This window comes from Pecten maximus, unplaced genomic scaffold, assembly GCF_902652985.1.
Source record: "Pecten maximus unplaced genomic scaffold, xPecMax1.1, whole genome shotgun sequence".
NCBI lineage: Eukaryota > Metazoa > Mollusca > Bivalvia > Pectinida > Pectinidae > Pecten > Pecten maximus.
This window is the reverse complement of record NW_022982667.1, coordinates 1-20,317: the sequence shown is the minus strand read 5'-3', so window position 1 is coordinate 20,317 and position 20,317 is coordinate 1. Positions and strand designations below refer to the sequence as shown.

Genomic DNA, 20,317 nt, shown 5'->3' with positions numbered 1-20,317 from the left:
CATGTCTATTTGACATATGTTTTGACCCTTCAGATTTCTCAGAAATAGTGATTTGACTTCTGAAATTGTTAAAAGTCAAGGGTCAACTGGATGCCCTGGTTATTATATTGGGCAAGTAGCCTCCTAGGATATAGGAGAGTGCCAAAAAATTTATTGAAATGAAAGACCTTTTGCATACTTTCAAGGTCACAGTTAAAATTTTTAACTTGTTCATAGTCATTTTATTGGGCAAATGGCACAATAGGTTGAATTATCTTTACCAATTTTCAAGGTCACATTGGTATCAAAATGATTTTCAATTACTAAGAGGCTGAGGATCATTGCATTGGGCCAGTAGCATGCTTGGATGAAGGGTTAACCAAGTTTAAACGAATGACCTTGGAAACCTTTCATGATTATAGAGGTCAATGTTATTAAAATCTTTAAATGACTTCTCATAAACATTGGGTACAGCCAAATTAAAAGAGAGTGAATTCATCGGGTCTTAAATCAAAATCTTTTATTTATAATGTTGATAAGAAATCCGTCAGGGAGCTTCCTTTACGACTCTTGTTTTGTTGGGCCAGCATCTGACTTAGTCGCTGGTGCGAGTTTTTGGATTTAAGTCTTTTAGCACTTTTACCACCAACTGGTCCTGTGTTGGTCTCTTTGTCCTTTATACAGCTTTGAATAATTCTAGAGTTCACAGTATTCCTAATTTGACCTTGTGTAATTTTAGAGGTCACAGCATCCTTGTGACATTGTGCAGTGTTTTTGGAGGTCATCGCATCCTTGTTTTGGCATAGTGTACTTTTTGAGGTCAATGCTTCCTTGTTTTGACAACGTTCAATTTCAGAGGTCACTGTGCTCTTGATAAAACTTTGGTCATGGTTTGGGGACACTGTGGTTTTGGAGATTCCCTGGCTAGTTGCAGTAGTCAGATCAGTACTGTGTTTTTCGTCTGCGGTCCCACCAGTAGATAAATGCGAACTACCAAGTTCACTCTCCAAATTTATGTCAGAACTGAAATCATAATTATGAATTCATGAAAACTTTTATGGCATCATTTGAAATAGTGAATTAAAAATTGAGAAAAATCGGTAATGAAAACCAAGAATGAAAGTTATCGGACTCCATATCTGTTTGGTTGATAAAGAAATTTCTATACAAACACATTTTTGATTAATAACTATACAGTTACTATTAAATCAAAAAGCCTGGTTTCCCTGGAAACCAATCATGTTCAAAGAGACCTTAAAGAGACAGAAATTATCTGATTCTAATAATTGATATGAAAATTAATATTTAATACATGGTACATATCTTTATTAAATAATCATGCCCATCAATAGCATGACCTCATCGTTAATTGACAAAAAAACATAGATCTGTGACATTACACAATTGGATATTGTTGCTATACATTTAGCACTATACTAAGAGCTAATGAAAACACAAAAGAATTTTTCATATTTTTCAAAGGGAAATTTTTTTTCACAAACAATGCTTTTAACATACTATACAAAAAGTTAGGAGCTATGTAGTTTTGTATCAGTTCTGCTACAAAAAAAATATTGCCATCAATGAAAGTAAAACTAAGATTTCATGATTCTACAACTGGGAACATTTAAGAATTAAGTCAAAATTAACAGAAACTTACACATCCTCTAAATGTGATGATGGTGTATCATGGTTGAATTTGTCTATCATTTTCTCTCTTTTTCTCTGCTTGTTCTTCATTTTCAGTTCCTTGCGTTTTTCTTTTCGTGTTTTTAATGACACATAACTGACTTCTGCTTGAAAAGAAAGGTAAGAATATTGAGTCAACATCCAATTCTATGTAATTGGTCAACTATTTAAAAACAAGCTAAAGAATTAATTCAGTAAAAAGAAAATTCAAAATAAAATCTAATGCATTTGATTGGCCAATCACCCAACTGTGATTTTCTCATTTCTGTTTATTCACAGGTAATATAAAGTCATGAGCAGGAAATATAATGTTCCATGCAAAGAGAGATAACTCCCATAGCAATGACGGAATCTGTAAGTTAGCCTGCCACATGGCAGAAAACATGTCTGAAAAAATCAGGTTTTTATGATAAATGGAATGATTTAGTTTGGTTTATTTTTTATTAACGTCCTATTAACAGCCATATATAAGGACGTGCCAGGTTTTGGAGGTGGAGGAAAGCCAGAGTACCAGGTGGAAAACCACCAACCTACGATCAGTACCAGGCAACTGCCCCACGTAGGTTTCGAACCCACAACCCAGAGGTGGAGGGCTAGTGATAAAGTGTTGGGACACCTTAACCACTCTGCCACCATGGCCCCTTAAATGGAGTGAATAAAAAAGATTAAGTTGGTCATTCAATTTTCATTAAAAAATTGGGGTTTTTTTCAGTAACTTATTATTTAGGTTTTAGGCAGGATTAGGAAGGCCTTGATTTCCAGATAGGTAACAAGAGACCACCTGCCTGAAACCAAAATAATTAATGATATACTTGCCCTCAGGTAAAACTCTCTGTGCCTTTTTCTGTGCATTCCTCTTCTCACGCAGCTGGCCTGGAAATTTCTCATTCTTTCCACAGATGCTGCAGGTTAGTTTCTGAAATGCATTTTGATATAAAATTGCTCGTCACTCAAAATTACATGTTATAGAAAATCAAGACAATTCTCCCCCAATCTAATGTAGGTCAAAGGTCAAAATATAGTTCCCAGTGATATGCTTTTGGTACATGACACTCTGCCTCATCTAAGTGACTTCATGGTATAGGTAGGTAAGTAAAATATTTGATTTTTCTAGCTTGAAGAAAACAATTAAGGGTTCGTAATCATTTATTTTCCTCCCAAAATTAAGGCATTTTAAGTAACATATGCAATTTATTATAACTGGAGGGTACTTATAAACAAAAAAAACACAGAAATTAATTAATGTAAACTCATCATGATTAATTATGAAATGATTATTGAATGGAAAATCACAATTAAATGTTTTGAGTAGGGAGTTGTGGGTTGGTAGATAGGAAAGGGGAAACAATAAATATTATAAATTTTTTTATATATATATTTTCAAATCCTACCATTTATTCATAAAGATCAGTAAGCACATAGATGTAATTTTTCAAAAATATAATTCTGTGCATTAATTAACAGTTAATTCTTCCTGAATTTCATAAAGGCCCTATAGGTAATAAGTATATGGGTTTAGACAGGTATTTCCAAATTTTGTATACAAAATCTTTTGATATGGTTGAACCTCATAAATGATCTAGCATATGTAATGAATAACCCAATGAGAATTTGATAGCATCCAGGAAACTCAAGATTTTCCACTCACCACTATATTTGTGCTACTGAGATATCTGTCCACCATATGAAGCTGACACTTCCCTAATGATTGTTTGTTTTGCATGTATTTCCTGAGAAGTTTGCGAACCTTTCCCGTCATTGGGATCTTAGCCTGAAGTCGGAATTTATCCTCAGGTTGCTGGTAAGTGTGACCACATGACGGACATTCCTTTGATTTTTCTGCAACATCAGAATTTGGAAATTTTTGATTTAAGAGTATGTAGTGATCAATAAAAATGATCACCATTTTTATTTAAGTTTATGTTAAATATGCTACCAAAACATATACAAGCAGAAAAAAGAAAAGCAAGTTCAGTTTTTCTGATATTTCTTTCAGACATTACTGGAAAATAGGTTATATATCGTTAATAAAAGTCTGTGTGGACGGAGTCAACAATACCCCATCCTTCTGTTATAAATAAACCGTAACTCTTATTTTCTTCACCATTGACAGTCATTGTCTACAATAAATGATTCATTTACTCATCACTTCACATAAGTTTTAAAACAAAAAATCAATAAAACCATTGATTTCCTTACCTACCTGTTTTTGTATTATTGAGAAAAGCTGCATCAAACCTACAACAGCCAATAAATAAGCAATATGTAAAACATCTTTTAAACAAGACCACAAGAACACAGGGTACATTTCTTTGAAGGTGGAACAATATATCAACTTAACAGGGTTTATTAACTGCTTTTATTTTGTTAAATACAAAATGTATACAGAATTATGTGACAAATGTACTTAATTGTATATCATAACTAGTGATATAAGTAGCAAATGTATATTGTAAGCCTCAAGCAATTGAATTATTTTTGTGTACTAAAACAGACTCAAAGGCTATTCTTAAACCTACTCCAAAAATGTTAGACGATTACACACTGATAAACTAATGACGGGCGACGAGTTGGCTTGCATCATAGCAAATAATTAATTAGCCAGTATCATATGCAGTCATATGGCAATGCCCGAGACCAGTTGAGCAAACGAATTCATCTTACCTAAAATAATTTGACAAAGGAACACTGTGACCTGAAACAACCATAGAAAGGCTGGTTAGATGTTTCACTGTTTTTTGACGTAAAATGACATCGTCTTCTTCCATTTTTGTAATGAGATAATGTGACTTGACTGCTGTCACATGGGCGCTGACATCTTGAATTGAAGAGTTCCACTGAGGAGTTCCACGGGGAGAAGTTATTGCTTAAAAAGTATCAATATGTGGCAGATAACAACACTGATATTAAAATCTTAATATAAAAAAGCACAAATATTAAACATATGTAAATTTAAGTTATTGTATAGTGTAAAACACTGAAAATAGCATTTTACAATATATTAAAAATGCAATATAATCGGAATAGTCCCTTGCCTTATGGACCGGAAGTCACAAACCATGGCAATGGCGTTGGTTGATAGCGTGAATCGTCTGCTGGCGTCCGGCAACTACCAGCCGTTGCTGTCGGTGATCAAGGGATTTCGAAATGGAGCCGTGTCAGTAATATTCAGCATCGTAGTTAAGATATGCATTACTTTGATAAAGATAGCACACCAATTCTGATGGATATGCCGTATGACAGGTGCTCGGAAGCGACGGGAACACAGGGGCTCGGTTTGAAGATTCTGAGTAACAAATGACATCAGTTAACAAGCACAACACTAGGAATTAAGCATTCGTATACATTCTGAAACCCGTATAAAAATGGGGGTTATCGATGTATTATAAGGTTTCAGAATGTATGTGAATACTTAATTTATAGTGTTGTGGTCGTTTACTGATGTCATGTTACTCAGAATCTCGAAACCGAATCCCTGTGCTCGGGAAGAGGCCTTAGCAAAGGAGTTTGGCGTCTGTTAATAAGAATATATCCATATGAAAATGCAATGAATACATGTGATTTTTTTATCATATATATACGTATATGGATTTATATATCCTTATTGGTAGAAAACCAAACTCCTGTGCCTTATGGTACGTCATTGTAATTGACTGATGATAGGTGCTGGAATGAATATTTATATCTTGCCCACCTCCACCTTCGACCTGTCACCATATACAACCATATATCATAAATTGTTTGTTCATCCGTCCGTGTCCGTCTGGACAAACAGACGATATCTAACAGATGGTCATCATCATCAACCTCCAGTAGCCTAGGATTTGTTCTAGTATCAAGGCTACATGTTTAATGAGAGGTACTCGGTTTGTTGTGTCCTGTATTGACAGGTATCCTGTTTGTTGTCCTGTATTGACAGGTATCCAGTTTGTTGTATCCTGTATTGACAGGTATCCTGTTTGTTGTCCTGTATTGACAGGTACCCAGTTTGTTGCCCTGTATTGACAGGTATCTTGTTTGTTGTATCCTGTATTGACAGGTATCCAGTTTGTTGTCCTGTATTGACAGGTATCCTGTTTGTTGTCCTGTATTGACAGGTATCCAGTTTGTTGTATCCTGTATTGACAGGTATCCAGTTTGTTGTCCTGTATTGACAGGTATCCTGTTTGTTGTCCTGTATTGACAGGTATCCAGTTTGTTGTCCTGTATTGACAGGTATCCTGTTTGTTGTGTCCTGTATTGACAGGTATCCTGTTTGTTGTATCCTGCATTGACAGGTATCCTGTTTGTTGTTCTGTATTGACAGGTATACAGTTTGTTTTCCTGTATTGACAGGTATCCTGTTTGTTGTCCTATATTGACAGGTATCCAGTTTGTTGTGTCCTGTATTGACAGGTATCCAGTTTGTTGTCCTGTATTGACAGGTATCCTGTTTGTTGTCCTGTATTGACAGGTATCCTGTTTGTTGTATCCTATATTGACAGGTATCATGTTTGTTGTCCTGTATTGACAGATATCCAGTTTGTTGACCTGTATTGACAGGTATCCTGTTTGTTGTTCTGTATTGACAGGTATCTTGTTTGTTGTCCTCTATTGACAGGTATCCTGTTTGTTGTTCTGTATTGACAGGTATACAGTTTGTTGTTCTATATTGACAGGTATCCTGTTTGTTGTCCTGTATTGACAGGTATCCAGTTTGTTGTGTCCTGTATTGACAGGTATCCTGTTTTTGTGTCCTGTATTGACAGGTATCCGGTTTGTTGTCCTGTATTGACAGGTATCCAGTTTGTTGTGTCCTGTATTGACAGGTATCCTGTTTGTTGTCCTGTATTGACAGGTATCCAGTTTGTTGTGTCCTGTATTGACAGGTATCCAGTTTGTTGTCCTGTATTGACAGGTATCCTGTTTGTTGTCCTGTATTGACAGGTATCCTGTTTGTTGTATCCTATATTGACAGGTATCCTGTTTGTTGTCCTGTATTGACAGGTATCCAGTTTGTTGACCTGTATTGACAGGTATCCTGTTTGTTGTCCTGTATTGACAGGTATCTTGTTTGTTGTCCTGTATTTACAGGTATCCTGTTTGTTGTGTCTGTATTGACAGGTATCCTGTTTGTTGACCTGTATTGACAGGTATTGTCCTGTATTGACAGGTACCCTGTTTGTTGTTCTGTATTGACAGGTATCCTGTTTGTTGTGTCTGTATTGACAGGTATCCTGTTTGTTGTGTCTGTATTGACAGGTATCCTGTTTGTTGTGTCTGTATTGACAGGTATCCTGTTTGTTGACCTGTATTGACAGGTATCCTGTTTGTTGTTCTGTATTGACAGGTATCTTGTTTGTTGTGTCCTGTATTGACAGGTACCCTGTTTGTTGTGTCTGTATTGACAGGTATCCTGTTTGTTGTGTCTGTATTGACAGGTATCCTGTTTGTTGTCCTGTATTGACAGGTATCCTGTTTGTTGTGTCCTGTATTGACAGGTATCCTGTTTGTTGTGTCTGTATTGACAAGTATCCTGTTTGTTGTCCTGTATTGACAGGTATCCAGTTTGTTGACCTGTATTGACAGGTATCCTGTTTGTTGTTCTGTATTGACAGGTATCTTGTTTGTTGTCCTGTATTGACAGGTATCCTGTTTGTTGTGTCTGTATTGACAGGTATCCTGTTTGTTGTGTCCTGTATTGACAGGTATCCTGTTTGTTGTGTCCTGTATTGACAGGTATCTTGTTTGTTGTTCTGTATTGACAGGTATCTTGTTTGTTGTCCTGTATTGACAGGTATCCTGTTTGTTGTGTCTGTATTGACAGGTATCCTGTTTGTTGTGTCCTGTATTGACAGGTATCCTGTTTGTTGTCCTGTATTGACAGGTATCCTGTTTTTGTGTCCTGTATTGACAGGTATCCAGTTTGTTGTGTCCTGTATTGACAGGTATCCAGTTTGTTGTCCTGTATTGACAGGTATCCTGTTTGTTGTCCTGTATTGACAGGTATCCTGTTTGTTGTATCCTATATTGACAGGTATCCTGTTTGTTGTCCTGTATTGACAGGTATCCAGTTTGTTGACCTGTATTGACAGGTATCCTGTTTGTTGTCCTGTATTGACAGGTATCTTGTTTGTTGTCCTGTATTTACAGGTATCCTGTTTGTTGTGTCTGTATTGACAGGTATCCTGTTTGTTGACCTGTATTGACAGGTATTGTCCTGTATTGACAGGTACCCTGTTTGTTGTTCTGTATTTACAGGTATCCTGTTTGTTGTGTCTGTATTGACAGGTATCCTGTTTGTTGACCTGTATTGACAGGTATTGTCCTGTATTGACAGGTACCCTGTTTGTTGTTCTGTATTGACAGGTATCCTGTTTGTTGTGTCTGTATTGACAGGTATCCTGTTTGTTGTGTCTGTATTGACAGGTACCCTGTTTGTTGTGTCTGTATTGACAGGTATCCTGTTTGTTGTCCTGTATTGACAGGTATCTGGTTTGTTGTCCTGTATTGACAGGTATCCAGTTTGTTGTCCTGTATTGACAGGTATCCTGTTTGTTGTCCTGTATTGACAGGTATCCTGTTTGTTGTGTCCTGTATTGACAGGTATCCTGTTTGTTGTGTCTGTATTGACAGGTATCCTGTTTGTTGTCCTGTATTGACAGGTATCCTGTTTGTTGTGTCTGTATTGACAGGTATCCTGTTTGTTGTTCTGTATTGACAGGTATCCTGTTTGTTGTGTCTGTATTGACAGGTATCCTGTTTGTTGTCCTGTATTGACAGGTATCCAGTTTGTTGTGTCTGTATTGACAGGTATCCTGTTTGTTGTGTCCTGTATTGACAGGTATCCTGTTTGTTGTGTCCTGTATTTACAGGTATCCTGTTTGTTGTGTCTGTATTGACAGGTATCCTGTTTGTTGACCTGTATTGACAGGTATTGTCCTGTATTGACAGGTACCCTGTTTGTTGTTCTGTATTGACAGGTATCCTGTTTGTTGTGTCTGTATTGACAGGTATCCTGTTTGTTGTGTCTGTATTGACAGGTATCCTGTTTGTTGTGTCTGTATTGACAGGTATCCTGTTTGTTGTCCTGTATTGACAGGTATCCTGTTTGTTGTATCCTATATTGACAGGTATCATGTTTGTTGTCCTGTATTGACAGATATCCAGTTTGTTGACCTGTATTGACAGGTATCCTGTTTGTTGTTCTGTATTGACAGGTATCTTGTTTGTTGTCCTCTATTGACAGGTATCCTGTTTGTTGTTCTGTATTGACAGGTATACAGTTTGTTGTTCTGTATTGACAGGTATCCTGTTTGTTGTCCTGTATTGACAGGTATCCAGTTTGTTGTGTCCTGTATTGACAGGTATCCTGTTTTTGTGTCCTGTATTGACAGGTATCCGGTTTGTTGTCCTGTATTGACAGGTATCCAGTTTGTTGTGTCCTGTATTGACAGGTATCCTGTTTGTTGTCCTGTATTGACAGGTATCCAGTTTGTTGTGTCCTGTATTGACAGGTATCCAGTTTGTTGTCCTGTATTGACAGGTATCCTGTTTGTTGTCCTGTATTGACAGGTATCCTGTTTGTTGTATCCTATATTGACAGGTATCCTGTTTGTTGTCCTGTATTGACAGGTATCCAGTTTGTTGACCTGTATTGACAGGTATCCTGTTTGTTGTCCTGTATTGACAGGTATCTTGTTTGTTGTCCTGTATTTACAGGTATCCTGTTTGTTGTGTCTGTATTGACAGGTATCCTGTTTGTTGACCTGTATTGACAGGTATTGTCCTGTATTGACAGGTACCCTGTTTGTTGTTCTGTATTGACAGGTATCCTGTTTGTTGTGTCTGTATTGACAGGTATCCTGTTTGTTGTGTCTGTATTGACAGGTATCCTGTTTGTTGTGTCTGTATTGACAGGTATCCTGTTTGTTGACCTGTATTGACAGGTATCCTGTTTGTTGTTCTGTATTGACAGGTATCTTGTTTGTTGTGTCCTGTATTGACAGGTACCCTGTTTGTTGTGTCTGTATTGACAGGTATCCTGTTTGTTGTGTCTGTATTGACAGGTATCCTGTTTGTTGTCCTGTATTGACAGGTATCCTGTTTGTTGTGTCCTGTATTGACAGGTATCCTGTTTGTTGTGTCTGTATTGACAAGTATCCTGTTTGTTGTCCTGTATTGACAGGTATCCAGTTTGTTGACCTGTATTGACAGGTATCCTGTTTGTTGTTCTGTATTGACAGGTATCTTGTTTGTTGTCCTGTATTGACAGGTATCCTGTTTGTTGTGTCTGTATTGACAGGTATCCTGTTTGTTGTGTCCTGTATTGACAGGTATCCTGTTTGTTGTGTCCTGTATTGACAGGTATCTTGTTTGTTGTTCTGTATTGACAGGTATCTTGTTTGTTGTCCTGTATTGACAGGTATCCTGTTTGTTGTGTCTGTATTGACAGGTATCCTGTTTGTTGTCCTGTATTGACAGGTATCCTGTTTGTTGTATCCTATATTGACAGGTATCCTGTTTGTTGTCCTGTATTGACAGGTATCCAGTTTGTTGACCTGTATTGACAGGTATCCTGTTTGTTGTCCTGTATTGACAGGTATCTTGTTTGTTGTCCTGTATTTACAGGTATCCTGTTTGTTGTGTCTGTATTGACAGGTATCCTGTTTGTTGACCTGTATTGACAGGTATTGTCCTGTATTGACAGGTACCCTGTTTGTTGTTCTGTATTTACAGGTATCCTGTTTGTTGTGTCTGTATTGACAGGTATCCTGTTTGTTGACCTGTATTGACAGGTATTGTCCTGTATTGACAGGTACCCTGTTTGTTGTTCTGTATTGACAGGTATCCTGTTTGTTGTGTCTGTATTGACAGGTATCCTGTTTGTTGTGTCTGTATTGACAGGTACCCTGTTTGTTGTGTCTGTATTGACAGGTATCCTGTTTGTTGTCCTGTATTGACAGGTATCCTGTTTGTTGTGTCTGTATTGACAGGTATCCTGTTTGTTGTCCTGTATTGACAGGTATCCAGTTTGTTGTGTCTGTATTGACAGGTATCCTGTTTGTTGTGTCCTGTATTGACAGGTATCCTGTTTGTTGTGTCCTGTATTTACAGGTATCCTGTTTGTTGTGTCTGTATTGACAGGTATCCTGTTTGTTGACCTGTATTGACAGGTATTGTCCTGTATTGACAGGTACCCTGTTTGTTGTTCTGTATTGACAGGTATCCTGTTTGTTGTGTCTGTATTGACAGGTATCCTGTTTGTTGTGTCTGTATTGACAGGTATCCTGTTTGTTGTGTCTGTATTGACAGGTATCCTGTTTGTTGTCCTGTATTGACAGGTATCCTGTTTGTTGTATCCTATATTGACAGGTATCATGTTTGTTGTCCTGTATTGACAGATATCCAGTTTGTTGACCTGTATTGACAGGTATCCTGTTTGTTGTTCTGTATTGACAGGTATCTTGTTTGTTGTCCTCTATTGACAGGTATCCTGTTTGTTGTTCTGTATTGACAGGTATACAGTTTGTTGTTCTGTATTGACAGGTATCCTGTTTGTTGTCCTGTATTGACAGGTATCCAGTTTGTTGTGTCCTGTATTGACAGGTATCCTGTTTTTGTGTCCTGTATTGACAGGTATCCGGTTTGTTGTCCTGTATTGACAGGTATCCAGTTTGTTGTGTCCTGTATTGACAGGTATCCTGTTTGTTGTCCTGTATTGACAGGTATCCAGTTTGTTGTGTCCTGTATTGACAGGTATCCAGTTTGTTGTCCTGTATTGACAGGTATCCTGTTTGTTGTCCTGTATTGACAGGTATCCTGTTTGTTGTATCCTATATTGACAGGTATCCTGTTTGTTGTCCTGTATTGACAGGTATCCAGTTTGTTGACCTGTATTGACAGGTATCCTGTTTGTTGTCCTGTATTGACAGGTATCTTGTTTGTTGTCCTGTATTTACAGGTATCCTGTTTGTTGTGTCTGTATTGACAGGTATCCTGTTTGTTGACCTGTATTGACAGGTATTGTCCTGTATTGACAGGTACCCTGTTTGTTGTTCTGTATCTACAGGTATCCTGTTTGTTGTGTCTGTATTGACAGGTATCCTGTTTGTTGTGTCTGTATTGACAGGTATCCTGTTTGTTGTGTCTGTATTGACAGGTATCCTGTTTGTTGACCTGTATTGACAGGTATCCTGTTTGTTGTTCTGTATTGACAGGTATCTTGTTTGTTGTGTCCTGTATTGACAGGTACCCTGTTTGTTGTGTCTGTATTGACAGGTATCCTGTTTGTTGTGTCTGTATTGACAGGTATCCTGTTTGTTGTCCTGTATTGACAGGTATCCTGTTTGTTGTGTCCTGTATTGACAGGTATCCTGTTTGTTGTGTCTGTATTGACAAGTATCCTGTTTGTTGTCCTGTATTGACAGGTATCCAGTTTGTTGACCTGTATTGACAGGTATCCTGTTTGTTGTTCTGTATTGACAGGTATCTTGTTTGTTGTCCTGTATTGACAGGTATCCTGTTTGTTGTGTCTGTATTGACAGGTATCCTGTTTGTTGTGTCCTGTATTGACAGGTATCCTGTTTGTTGTGTCCTGTATTGACAGGTATCTTGTTTGTTGTTCTGTATTGACAGGTATCTTGTTTGTTGTCCTGTATTGACAGGTATCCTGTTTGTTGTGTCTGTATTGACAGGTATCCTGTTTGTTGTGTCTTGTATTGACAGGTATCCTGTTTGTTGTCCTGTATTGACAGGTATCCTGTTTTTGTGTCCTGTATTGACAGGTATCCAGTTTGTTGTGTCCTGTATTGACAGGTATCCAGTTTGTTGTCCTGTATTGACAGGTATCCTGTTTGTTGTCCTGTATTGACAGGTATCCTGTTTGTTGTATCCTATATTGACAGGTATCCTGTTTGTTGTCCTGTATTGACAGGTATCCAGTTTGTTGACCTGTATTGACAGGTATCCTGTTTGTTGTCCTGTATTGACAGGTATCTTGTTTGTTGTCCTGTATTTACAGGTATCCTGTTTGTTGTGTCTGTATTGACAGGTATCCTGTTTGTTGACCTGTATTGACAGGTATTGTCCTGTATTGACAGGTACCCTGTTTGTTGTTCTGTATTTACAGGTATCCTGTTTGTTGTGTCTGTATTGACAGGTATCCTGTTTGTTGACCTGTATTGACAGGTATTGTCCTGTATTGACAGGTACCCTGTTTGTTGTTCTGTATTGACAGGTATCCTGTTTGTTGTGTCTGTATTGACAGGTATCCTGTTTGTTGTGTCTGTATTGACAGGTACCCTGTTTGTTGTGTCTGTATTGACAGGTATCCTGTTTGTTGTCCTGTATTGACAGGTATCTGGTTTGTTGTCCTGTATTGACAGGTATCCAGTTTGTTGTCCTGTATTGACAGGTATCCTGTTTGTTGTCCTGTATTGACAGGTATCCTGTTTGTTGTGTCCTGTATTGACAGGTATCCTGTTTGTTGTGTCTGTATTGACAGGTATCCTGTTTGTTGTCCTGTATTGACAGGTATCCTGTTTGTTGTGTCTGTATTGACAGGTATCCTGTTTGTTGTTCTGTATTGACAGGTATCCTGTTTGTTGTGTCTGTATTGACAGGTATCCTGTTTGTTGTCCTGTATTGACAGGTATCCAGTTTGTTGTGTCTGTATTGACAGGTATCCTGTTTGTTGTGTCCTGTATTGACAGGTATCCTGTTTGTTGTGTCCTGTATTGACAGGTATCCTGTTTGTTGTGTCCTGTATTGACAGGTATCCTGTTTGTTGTCCTGTATTGACAGGTATCTGGTTTGTTGTCCTGTATTGACAGGTATCCAGTTTGTTGTCCTGTATTGACAGGTATCCTGTTTGTTGTCCTGTATTGACAGGTATCCTGTTTGTTGTGTCCTGTATTGACAGGTATCCTGTTTGTTGTCCTGTATTGACAGGTATCTTGTTTGTTGTCCTGTATTTACAGGTATCCTGTTTGTTGTGTCTGTATTGACAGGTATCCTGTTTGTTGACCTGTATTGACAGGTATTGTCCTGTATTGACAGGTACCCTGTTTGTTGTTCTGTATTTACAGGTATCCTGTTTGTTGTGTCTGTATTGACAGGTATCCTGTTTGTTGACCTGTATTGACAGGTATTGTCCTGTATTGACAGGTATCCAGTTTGTTGTCCTGTATTGACAGGTATCCTGTTTGTTGTCCTGTATTGACAGGTATCCTGTTTGTTGTATCCTATATTGACAGGTATCCTGTTTGTTGTCCTGTATTGACAGGTATCCAGTTTGTTGACCTGTATTGACAGGTATCCTGTTTGTTGTCCTGTATTGACAGGTATCTTGTTTGTTGTCCTGTATTTACAGGTATCCTGTTTGTTGTGTCTGTATTGACAGGTATCCTGTTTGTTGACCTGTATTGACAGGTATTGTCCTGTATTGACAGGTACCCTGTTTGTTGTTCTGTATTGACAGGTATCCTGTTTGTTGTGTCTGTATTGACAGGTATCCTGTTTGTTGTGTCTGTATTGACAGGTATCCTGTTTGTTGTGTCTGTATTGACAGGTATCCTGTTTGTTGACCTGTATTGACAGGTATCCTGTTTGTTGTTCTGTATTGACAGGTATCTTGTTTGTTGTGTCCTGTATTGACAGGTATCCTGTTTGTTGTCCTGTATTGACAGGTATCCTGTTTGTTGACCTGTATTGACAGGTATCCTGTTTGTTGTGTCTGTATTGACAGGTATCCTGTTTGTTGTGTCTGTATTGACAGGTATCCTGTTTGTTGACCTGTATTGACAGGTATCCTGTTTGTTGTGTCTGTATTGACAGGTACCCTGTTTGTTGTGTCCTGTATTGACAGGTACCCTGTTTGTTGTGTCTGTATTGACAGGTATCCTGTTTGTTGTGTCTGTATTGACAGGTATCCTGTTTGTTGTCCTGTATTGACAGGTATCCTGTTTGTTGTGTCCTGTATTGACAGGTATCCTGTTTGTTGTGTCTGTATTGACAGGTATCCTGTTTGTTGACCTGTATTGACAGGTATCCTGTTTGTTGTCCTGTATTGACAGGTATCCTGTTTGTTGTGTCTGTATTGACAGGTATCCTGTTTGTTGTGTCCTGTATTGACAGGTATCCTGTTTGTTGTTCTGTATTGACAGGTATCCTGTTTGTTGTGTCTGTATTGACAGGTATCCTGTTTGTTGTGTCCTGTATTGACAGGTATCCTGTTTGTTGTGTCCTGTATTGACAGGTATCCTGTTTGTTGTGTCTGTATTGACAGGTATCCTGTTTGTTGTGTCCTGTATTGACAGGTATCCTGTTTGTTGTGTCCTGTATTGACAGGTATCCTGTTTGTTGTGTCTGTATTGACAGGTATCCTGTTTGTTGTGTCCTGTATTGACAGGTATCCTGTTTGTTGTCCTGTATTGACAGGTATCCAGTTTGTTGACCTGTATTGACAGGTATCCTGTTTGTTGTTCTGTATTGACAGGTATTCTGTTTGTTGTGTCTGTATTGACAGGTATCCTGTTTGGTCTGTCCTGTATTGACAAGTATCCAGTTTGTTGTACTGTATTGACAGGTGTCCTGTTTGTTGTCCTGTATTGACAGGTATCCTGTTTGTTGTATCCTATATTGACAAGTATCCTGTTTGTTGTCCTGTATTGACAGGTATCCAGTTTGTTGACCTGTATTGACAGGTATCCTGTTTGTTGTTCTGTATTGACAGGTATCTTGTTTGTTGTCCTGTATTGACAGGTATCCTGTTTGTTGTGTCTGTATTGACAGGTATCCTGTTTGTTGTGTCCTGTATTGACAGGTATCTTGTTTGTTGTTCTGTATTGACAGGTATCTTGTTTGTTGTCCTGTATTGACAGGTATCCTGTTTGTTGTGTCTGTATTGACAGGTATCCTGTTTGTTGTGTCCTGTATTGACAGGTATCCTGTTTGTTGTCCTGTATTGACAGGTATCCTGTTTTTGTGTCCTGTATTGACAGGTATCCAGTTTGTTGTGTCCTGTATTGACAGGTATCCAGTTTGTTGTCCTGTATTGACAGGTATCCTGTTTGTTGTCCTGTATTGACAGGTATCCTGTTTGTTGTATCCTATATTGACAGGTATCCTGTTTGTTGTCCTGTATTGACAGGTATCCAGTTTGTTGACCTGTATTGACAGGTATCCTGTTTGTTGTCCTGTATTGACAGGTATCTTGTTTGTTGTCCTGTATTTACAGGTATCCTGTTTGTTGTGTCTGTATTGACAGGTATCCTGTTTGTTGACCTGTATTGACAGGTATTGTCCTGTATTGACAGGTACCCTGTTTGTTGTTCTGTATTTACAGGTATCCTGTTTGTTGTGTCTGTATTGACAGGTATCCTGTTTGTTGACCTGTATTGACAGGTATTGTCCTGTATTGACAGGTACCCTGTTTGTTGTTCTGTATTGACAGGTATCCAGTTTGTTGTCCTGTATTGACAGACATTCTGTTTGTTGTCCTTTATTGACAGGTACCCTGTTTGTTGTTCTGTATTGACAGGTATCCTGTTTGTTGTGTCTGTATTGACAGGTATCATGTTTGTTGTGTCTGTATTGACAGGTATCTTGTTTGTTGTCCTGTATTTACAGGTATCCTGTTTGTTGTGTCTGTATTGACAGGTATCCTGTTTGTTGACCTGTATTGACAGGTATCCTGTTTGTTGTGTCTGTATTGACAGGTATCCTGTTTGTTGTCCTGTATTGACAGGTATCCTGTTTGTTGTCCTGTATTGACAGGTATCCTGTTTGTTGTGTCTGTATTGACAGGTATCCTGTTTGTTGTTCTGTATTGACAGGTATCCTGTTTGTTGTGTCTGTATTGACAGGTATCCTGTTTGTTGTCCTGTATTGACAGGTATCCAGTTTGTTGTGTCTGTATTGACAGGTATCCTGTTTGTTGTGTCCTGTATTGACAGGTAACCTGTTTGTTGTCCTGTATTGACAGGTATCCTGTTTGTTGTGTCCTGTATTGACAGGTATCCTGTTTGTTGTGTCCTGTATTGACAGGTATCCTGTTTGTTGTCCTGTATTGACAGGTATCTGGTTTGTTGTCCTGTATTGACAGGTATCCAGTTTGTTGTCCTGTATTGACAGGTATCCTGTTTGTTGTGTCTGTATTGACAGGTATCCTGTTTTTTGTGTCCTGTATTGACAGGTATCCAGTTTGTTGTCCTGTATTGACAGGTATCCAGTTTGTTGTGTCCTGTATTGACATGTATCCTGTTTGTTGTGTCTGTATTGACAGGTACCCTGTTTGTTGTCCTGTATTGACAGGTATCCTGTTTGTTGTCCTGTATTGACAGGTATCCTGTTTGTTGTCCTGTATTGACAGGTATCCTGTTTGTTGTCATGTATTGACAGGTATCCTGCTTGTTGTCCTGTATTGACAGGTATCCAGTTTGTTGTGTTCTGTATTGACATGTATCCTGTTTGTTGTGTCTGTATTGACAGGTACCCTGTTTGTTGTCCTGTATTGACAGGTATCCTGTTTGTTGTCCTGTATTGACAGGTATCCTGTTTGTTGTGTCCTGTATTGACATTTATCCAGTTTTTTGTGTCCTGTGTTGACATAAGTGAGTTATAACATTGATTTTTGTTGTACAGGTATGGAGCAAAAGTTAGATTACCACACTCCTTGGTGATGACACTGCTGTTTAAGCGTGGCAGGTAAATATACAGTTAAAGATATGAACACATTCCAAAGTGTGTTATGTTAATAAATATCTTATAAATTTCTCAATAATTATACAGACTGTAATAACAATTATTTTAACATTGTTTTAAATGGAATCGACAAAGTTTTAATTAATAAGTGAAAATATAGAATTCCTTTTCAGGGTTCGGAAAACACCAGAAGTTGCTCCAATGGCTCGCATTTTTATTCCAAAAAACTTCTTATTTTACTACTTTATTTTCGGATTAAAAATTTACATTTTCTGTTTCACTAGTATAAAGGACATGTCTAAAGGGATACTGGAAGCTACCTACACCCATTCTCGTAACCTGGCACTGTTTGTGTTTGCATACAAGTCCCTGACAAGTCTAATGGCAGTGGCTCAGAATAAACCTGAACAATTCCACTCATTTGCAGCAGCTTTCTGTGCAGGGTATTTCATATTTGGGAAGTACAACAAGGTCAACGAACAGGTGAGTTGGTCGATGACATATGTTAAATTGATGTACAGGTATTCAGCTTTGGTGAAAGTAAGATTGATCTCGACCTGGTTCTTCTAAAACATTGCAAGTTATTTCAAAGTTCAGTGCATGTCAGCCTTTGTGCTAACTGGCAAATACATTGTACATTTACATAATATCATAAGATTATTTTTTTCATTTTGATACTCAGAACCTTAGTACCATACAGTTACTCTGTCTTTACTATCTTACCTGTCTGTAAAGAACAGCGCATCTCTCTACTATTAATAAACCTCTACTTTTTTGTCTCTATAAACATCTACCTTCCTTTTCTCCTACCTTCTGCCTTTTCTCAGTCCTCTTTAAACCTCTGCATTTCTTCTCTCCTCTACATTAACCTCTAACTTTCTTCCCACCTCTACAGTTTTCCCTCATCTACAGTTACATCTGCATTTTTCTCTCCTCTACAAGAAAATCTACCTTTTTCTCTCTTCTAGATGAATGTCTTTCCTGTCTCCTTTACAGGAACATCTACCGTATATGACCTAATAAGAACGCCCCTACCTTTTTTCCAAGAAAAAAACTTTTGACCGAGTGTCAAAATGGTGTGAAAAAGTAATGATCGATATATGTGAAAATGCTTTGCTACCTTTTGTGTTTGATTTTATTTAGCAAAATTAGTCACTGGACAAAAGTCTTTGCCAACTTGTCTAAGCTTATACAATTTTAGGGGAATGTTCCACTGATATCCAAGCTAAGCAAATGATATTAATAGGTATTTTCATCTGGAACATTTTTATAACCAAATATTTTACTGTTTCCACAGCCTTGCATTGGATATTCTGCTATAAGGTATAGTCTGTTTCATAAAACTTCAGAATATCAAACCATAATAAGGGCGCCCCCACAGTTAATTACCTGCACCCTGTGCCCTTATTACAACAAATACGGTACCTTTCCTTTCTTCTCTTCTCCACAGACCATCTACCTTTCTTCTCTCCCCTATTAACCTCTATCATTCTTCTGTCTTCTAGGGGGATATTTTCTGCTTGTGTCTCTGTGTGTAATACAACATGTACATTTCCTTCTTTATATGTACAGTTCTTTGAAAAGTTCCTCATTTGATTCTCCTGTCCAGATAAACCTGTACCTCCTGTCACGGATCCTTTACGGACTAGCAAAGTTAGCAGTGAAGAAAGGTTACATTCCAAAACCCAAGGGTGACACATTTCCTTGGTTTGCAGCCATTGTGTGGGGAATTGTCCTATGGCTGTTCGAGTATGAAAGTGACACTTTGCAGCCATCCCTCAAGTCTTCCATGACCTACCTCTACCATGATAGCAACATATGGCAAAACTTCAAAAACTTCCTCATTTACAATAAGTAGGCTTTTGTATACATATCATACAGTTGTACTGTGAAAACAGTACATATATAGAACTCTGTTTTCTGGTAAAAATGATAACTGTTAAAATTTCAGTCTTTGATATGCCTTCACTCCCAAAATCTGAGACATAATAAACGAAAATTTTAACAGTGTCTCCCAACAAAAGATCCACTCAAGGGTTGTTGACTGCAACTACCTGGTTACCTTCTTCATTCCTACCTGTGGTCATTGAGAGACTATAGACTAATCTGATCTGGGATTTTGAAGTCACATGACTCAAAGATTATACCCTAGATCATGTGACTGAGTCAAACCCCCGATTGGAGATGTCCTATGGCTGTTTGAGTATTGAGAATTGTCTCAATTCTGAGACACTTGATCAAATGCATAACTTTTTACAAAAAAATAAAGCAATTATCAGTTTAATAATTATGAAAAGCCAAGTGGAAATTTGGAAAGAATAAAATATCAGATTTACTAGTTATTGGAGAGTGAAGTGTTGGAACATCAACAGGATGTTATGCTGTTTCTTAAGATTTTTGCTTCAAATCATGAAAGTTAACCGACTTCAGATTTTATGAGATTCTAGTATCAGTATGTATACATAATTATGTAAATGTGTAATAAAACCCCAAAGGAATAAATCATTTCAGCATACTGTGTTTCACTCTGAAGAAATTATTGTTGTTTTTTTTTTAATTCAATTATCTTAAAAAGAAGGTGTAATTATTGCATTAACTTTTAATTTTTGTGTATTTTTAGTTTAATTAGACAATCTTCTTTTTAATACCTTTGTTTGCAATGGGAACAAAAATGTGTGTGTTATAACAAGAACCTTTATTATACAGATGTTTCACGATTGTTGACAAACTAATTAATATGCAGAAATGTTATTCTGGAGAATTTTTACAGCTTATTGTGTCTGTTTTACCTTTTTCAAGAATTGTTTGATACAATGTAATTTACATATTATACTGAAATATGTTAAGTTCTTCATTTTCATGACAATGTTTTTTTGTTTTTTTGCCTCCAAATTTAGTTAACATTACAATACTTAAGTATTTGAAACCTATTTCAATTCACACAAAAAATGAAAATATTTCATGA

The 20,317-nt window shown here is 37.6% G+C and overlaps 2 protein-coding genes across 2 annotated transcripts; one reads left to right on the top strand and one right to left on the bottom strand.

The window, feature by feature from the left end:
* Positions 1 to 482: 482 nt before the first annotated feature.
* On the bottom strand, positions 483 to 4,482 carry LOC117320724. The gene is made up of 6 exons (XM_033875235.1): positions 4,333 to 4,482; positions 3,872 to 3,906; positions 3,317 to 3,507; positions 2,485 to 2,584; positions 1,640 to 1,772; positions 483 to 1,002 (listed from the first exon to the last, which is right to left on the bottom strand). Exons 1-6 carry the CDS (start codon positions 4,434 to 4,436, stop codon positions 504 to 506), a joined length of 1,062 nt encoding a protein of 353 aa, XP_033731126.1. The 5' UTR covers positions 4,437 to 4,482; the 3' UTR covers positions 483 to 503.
* A 237-nt stretch (positions 4,483 to 4,719) lies between these two features.
* Positions 4,720 to 20,289, top strand: LOC117320726 (peroxisomal membrane protein 4-like). The gene is made up of 4 exons (XM_033875236.1): positions 4,720 to 4,825; positions 17,293 to 17,355; positions 17,637 to 17,835; positions 18,962 to 20,289. The coding sequence occupies exons 1-4, from the start codon at positions 4,728 to 4,730 to the stop codon at positions 19,208 to 19,210; spliced, it is 609 nt and encodes a 202-aa protein (XP_033731127.1). The 5' UTR covers positions 4,720 to 4,727; the 3' UTR covers positions 19,211 to 20,289.
* Positions 20,290 to 20,317: the final 28 nt, after the last annotated feature.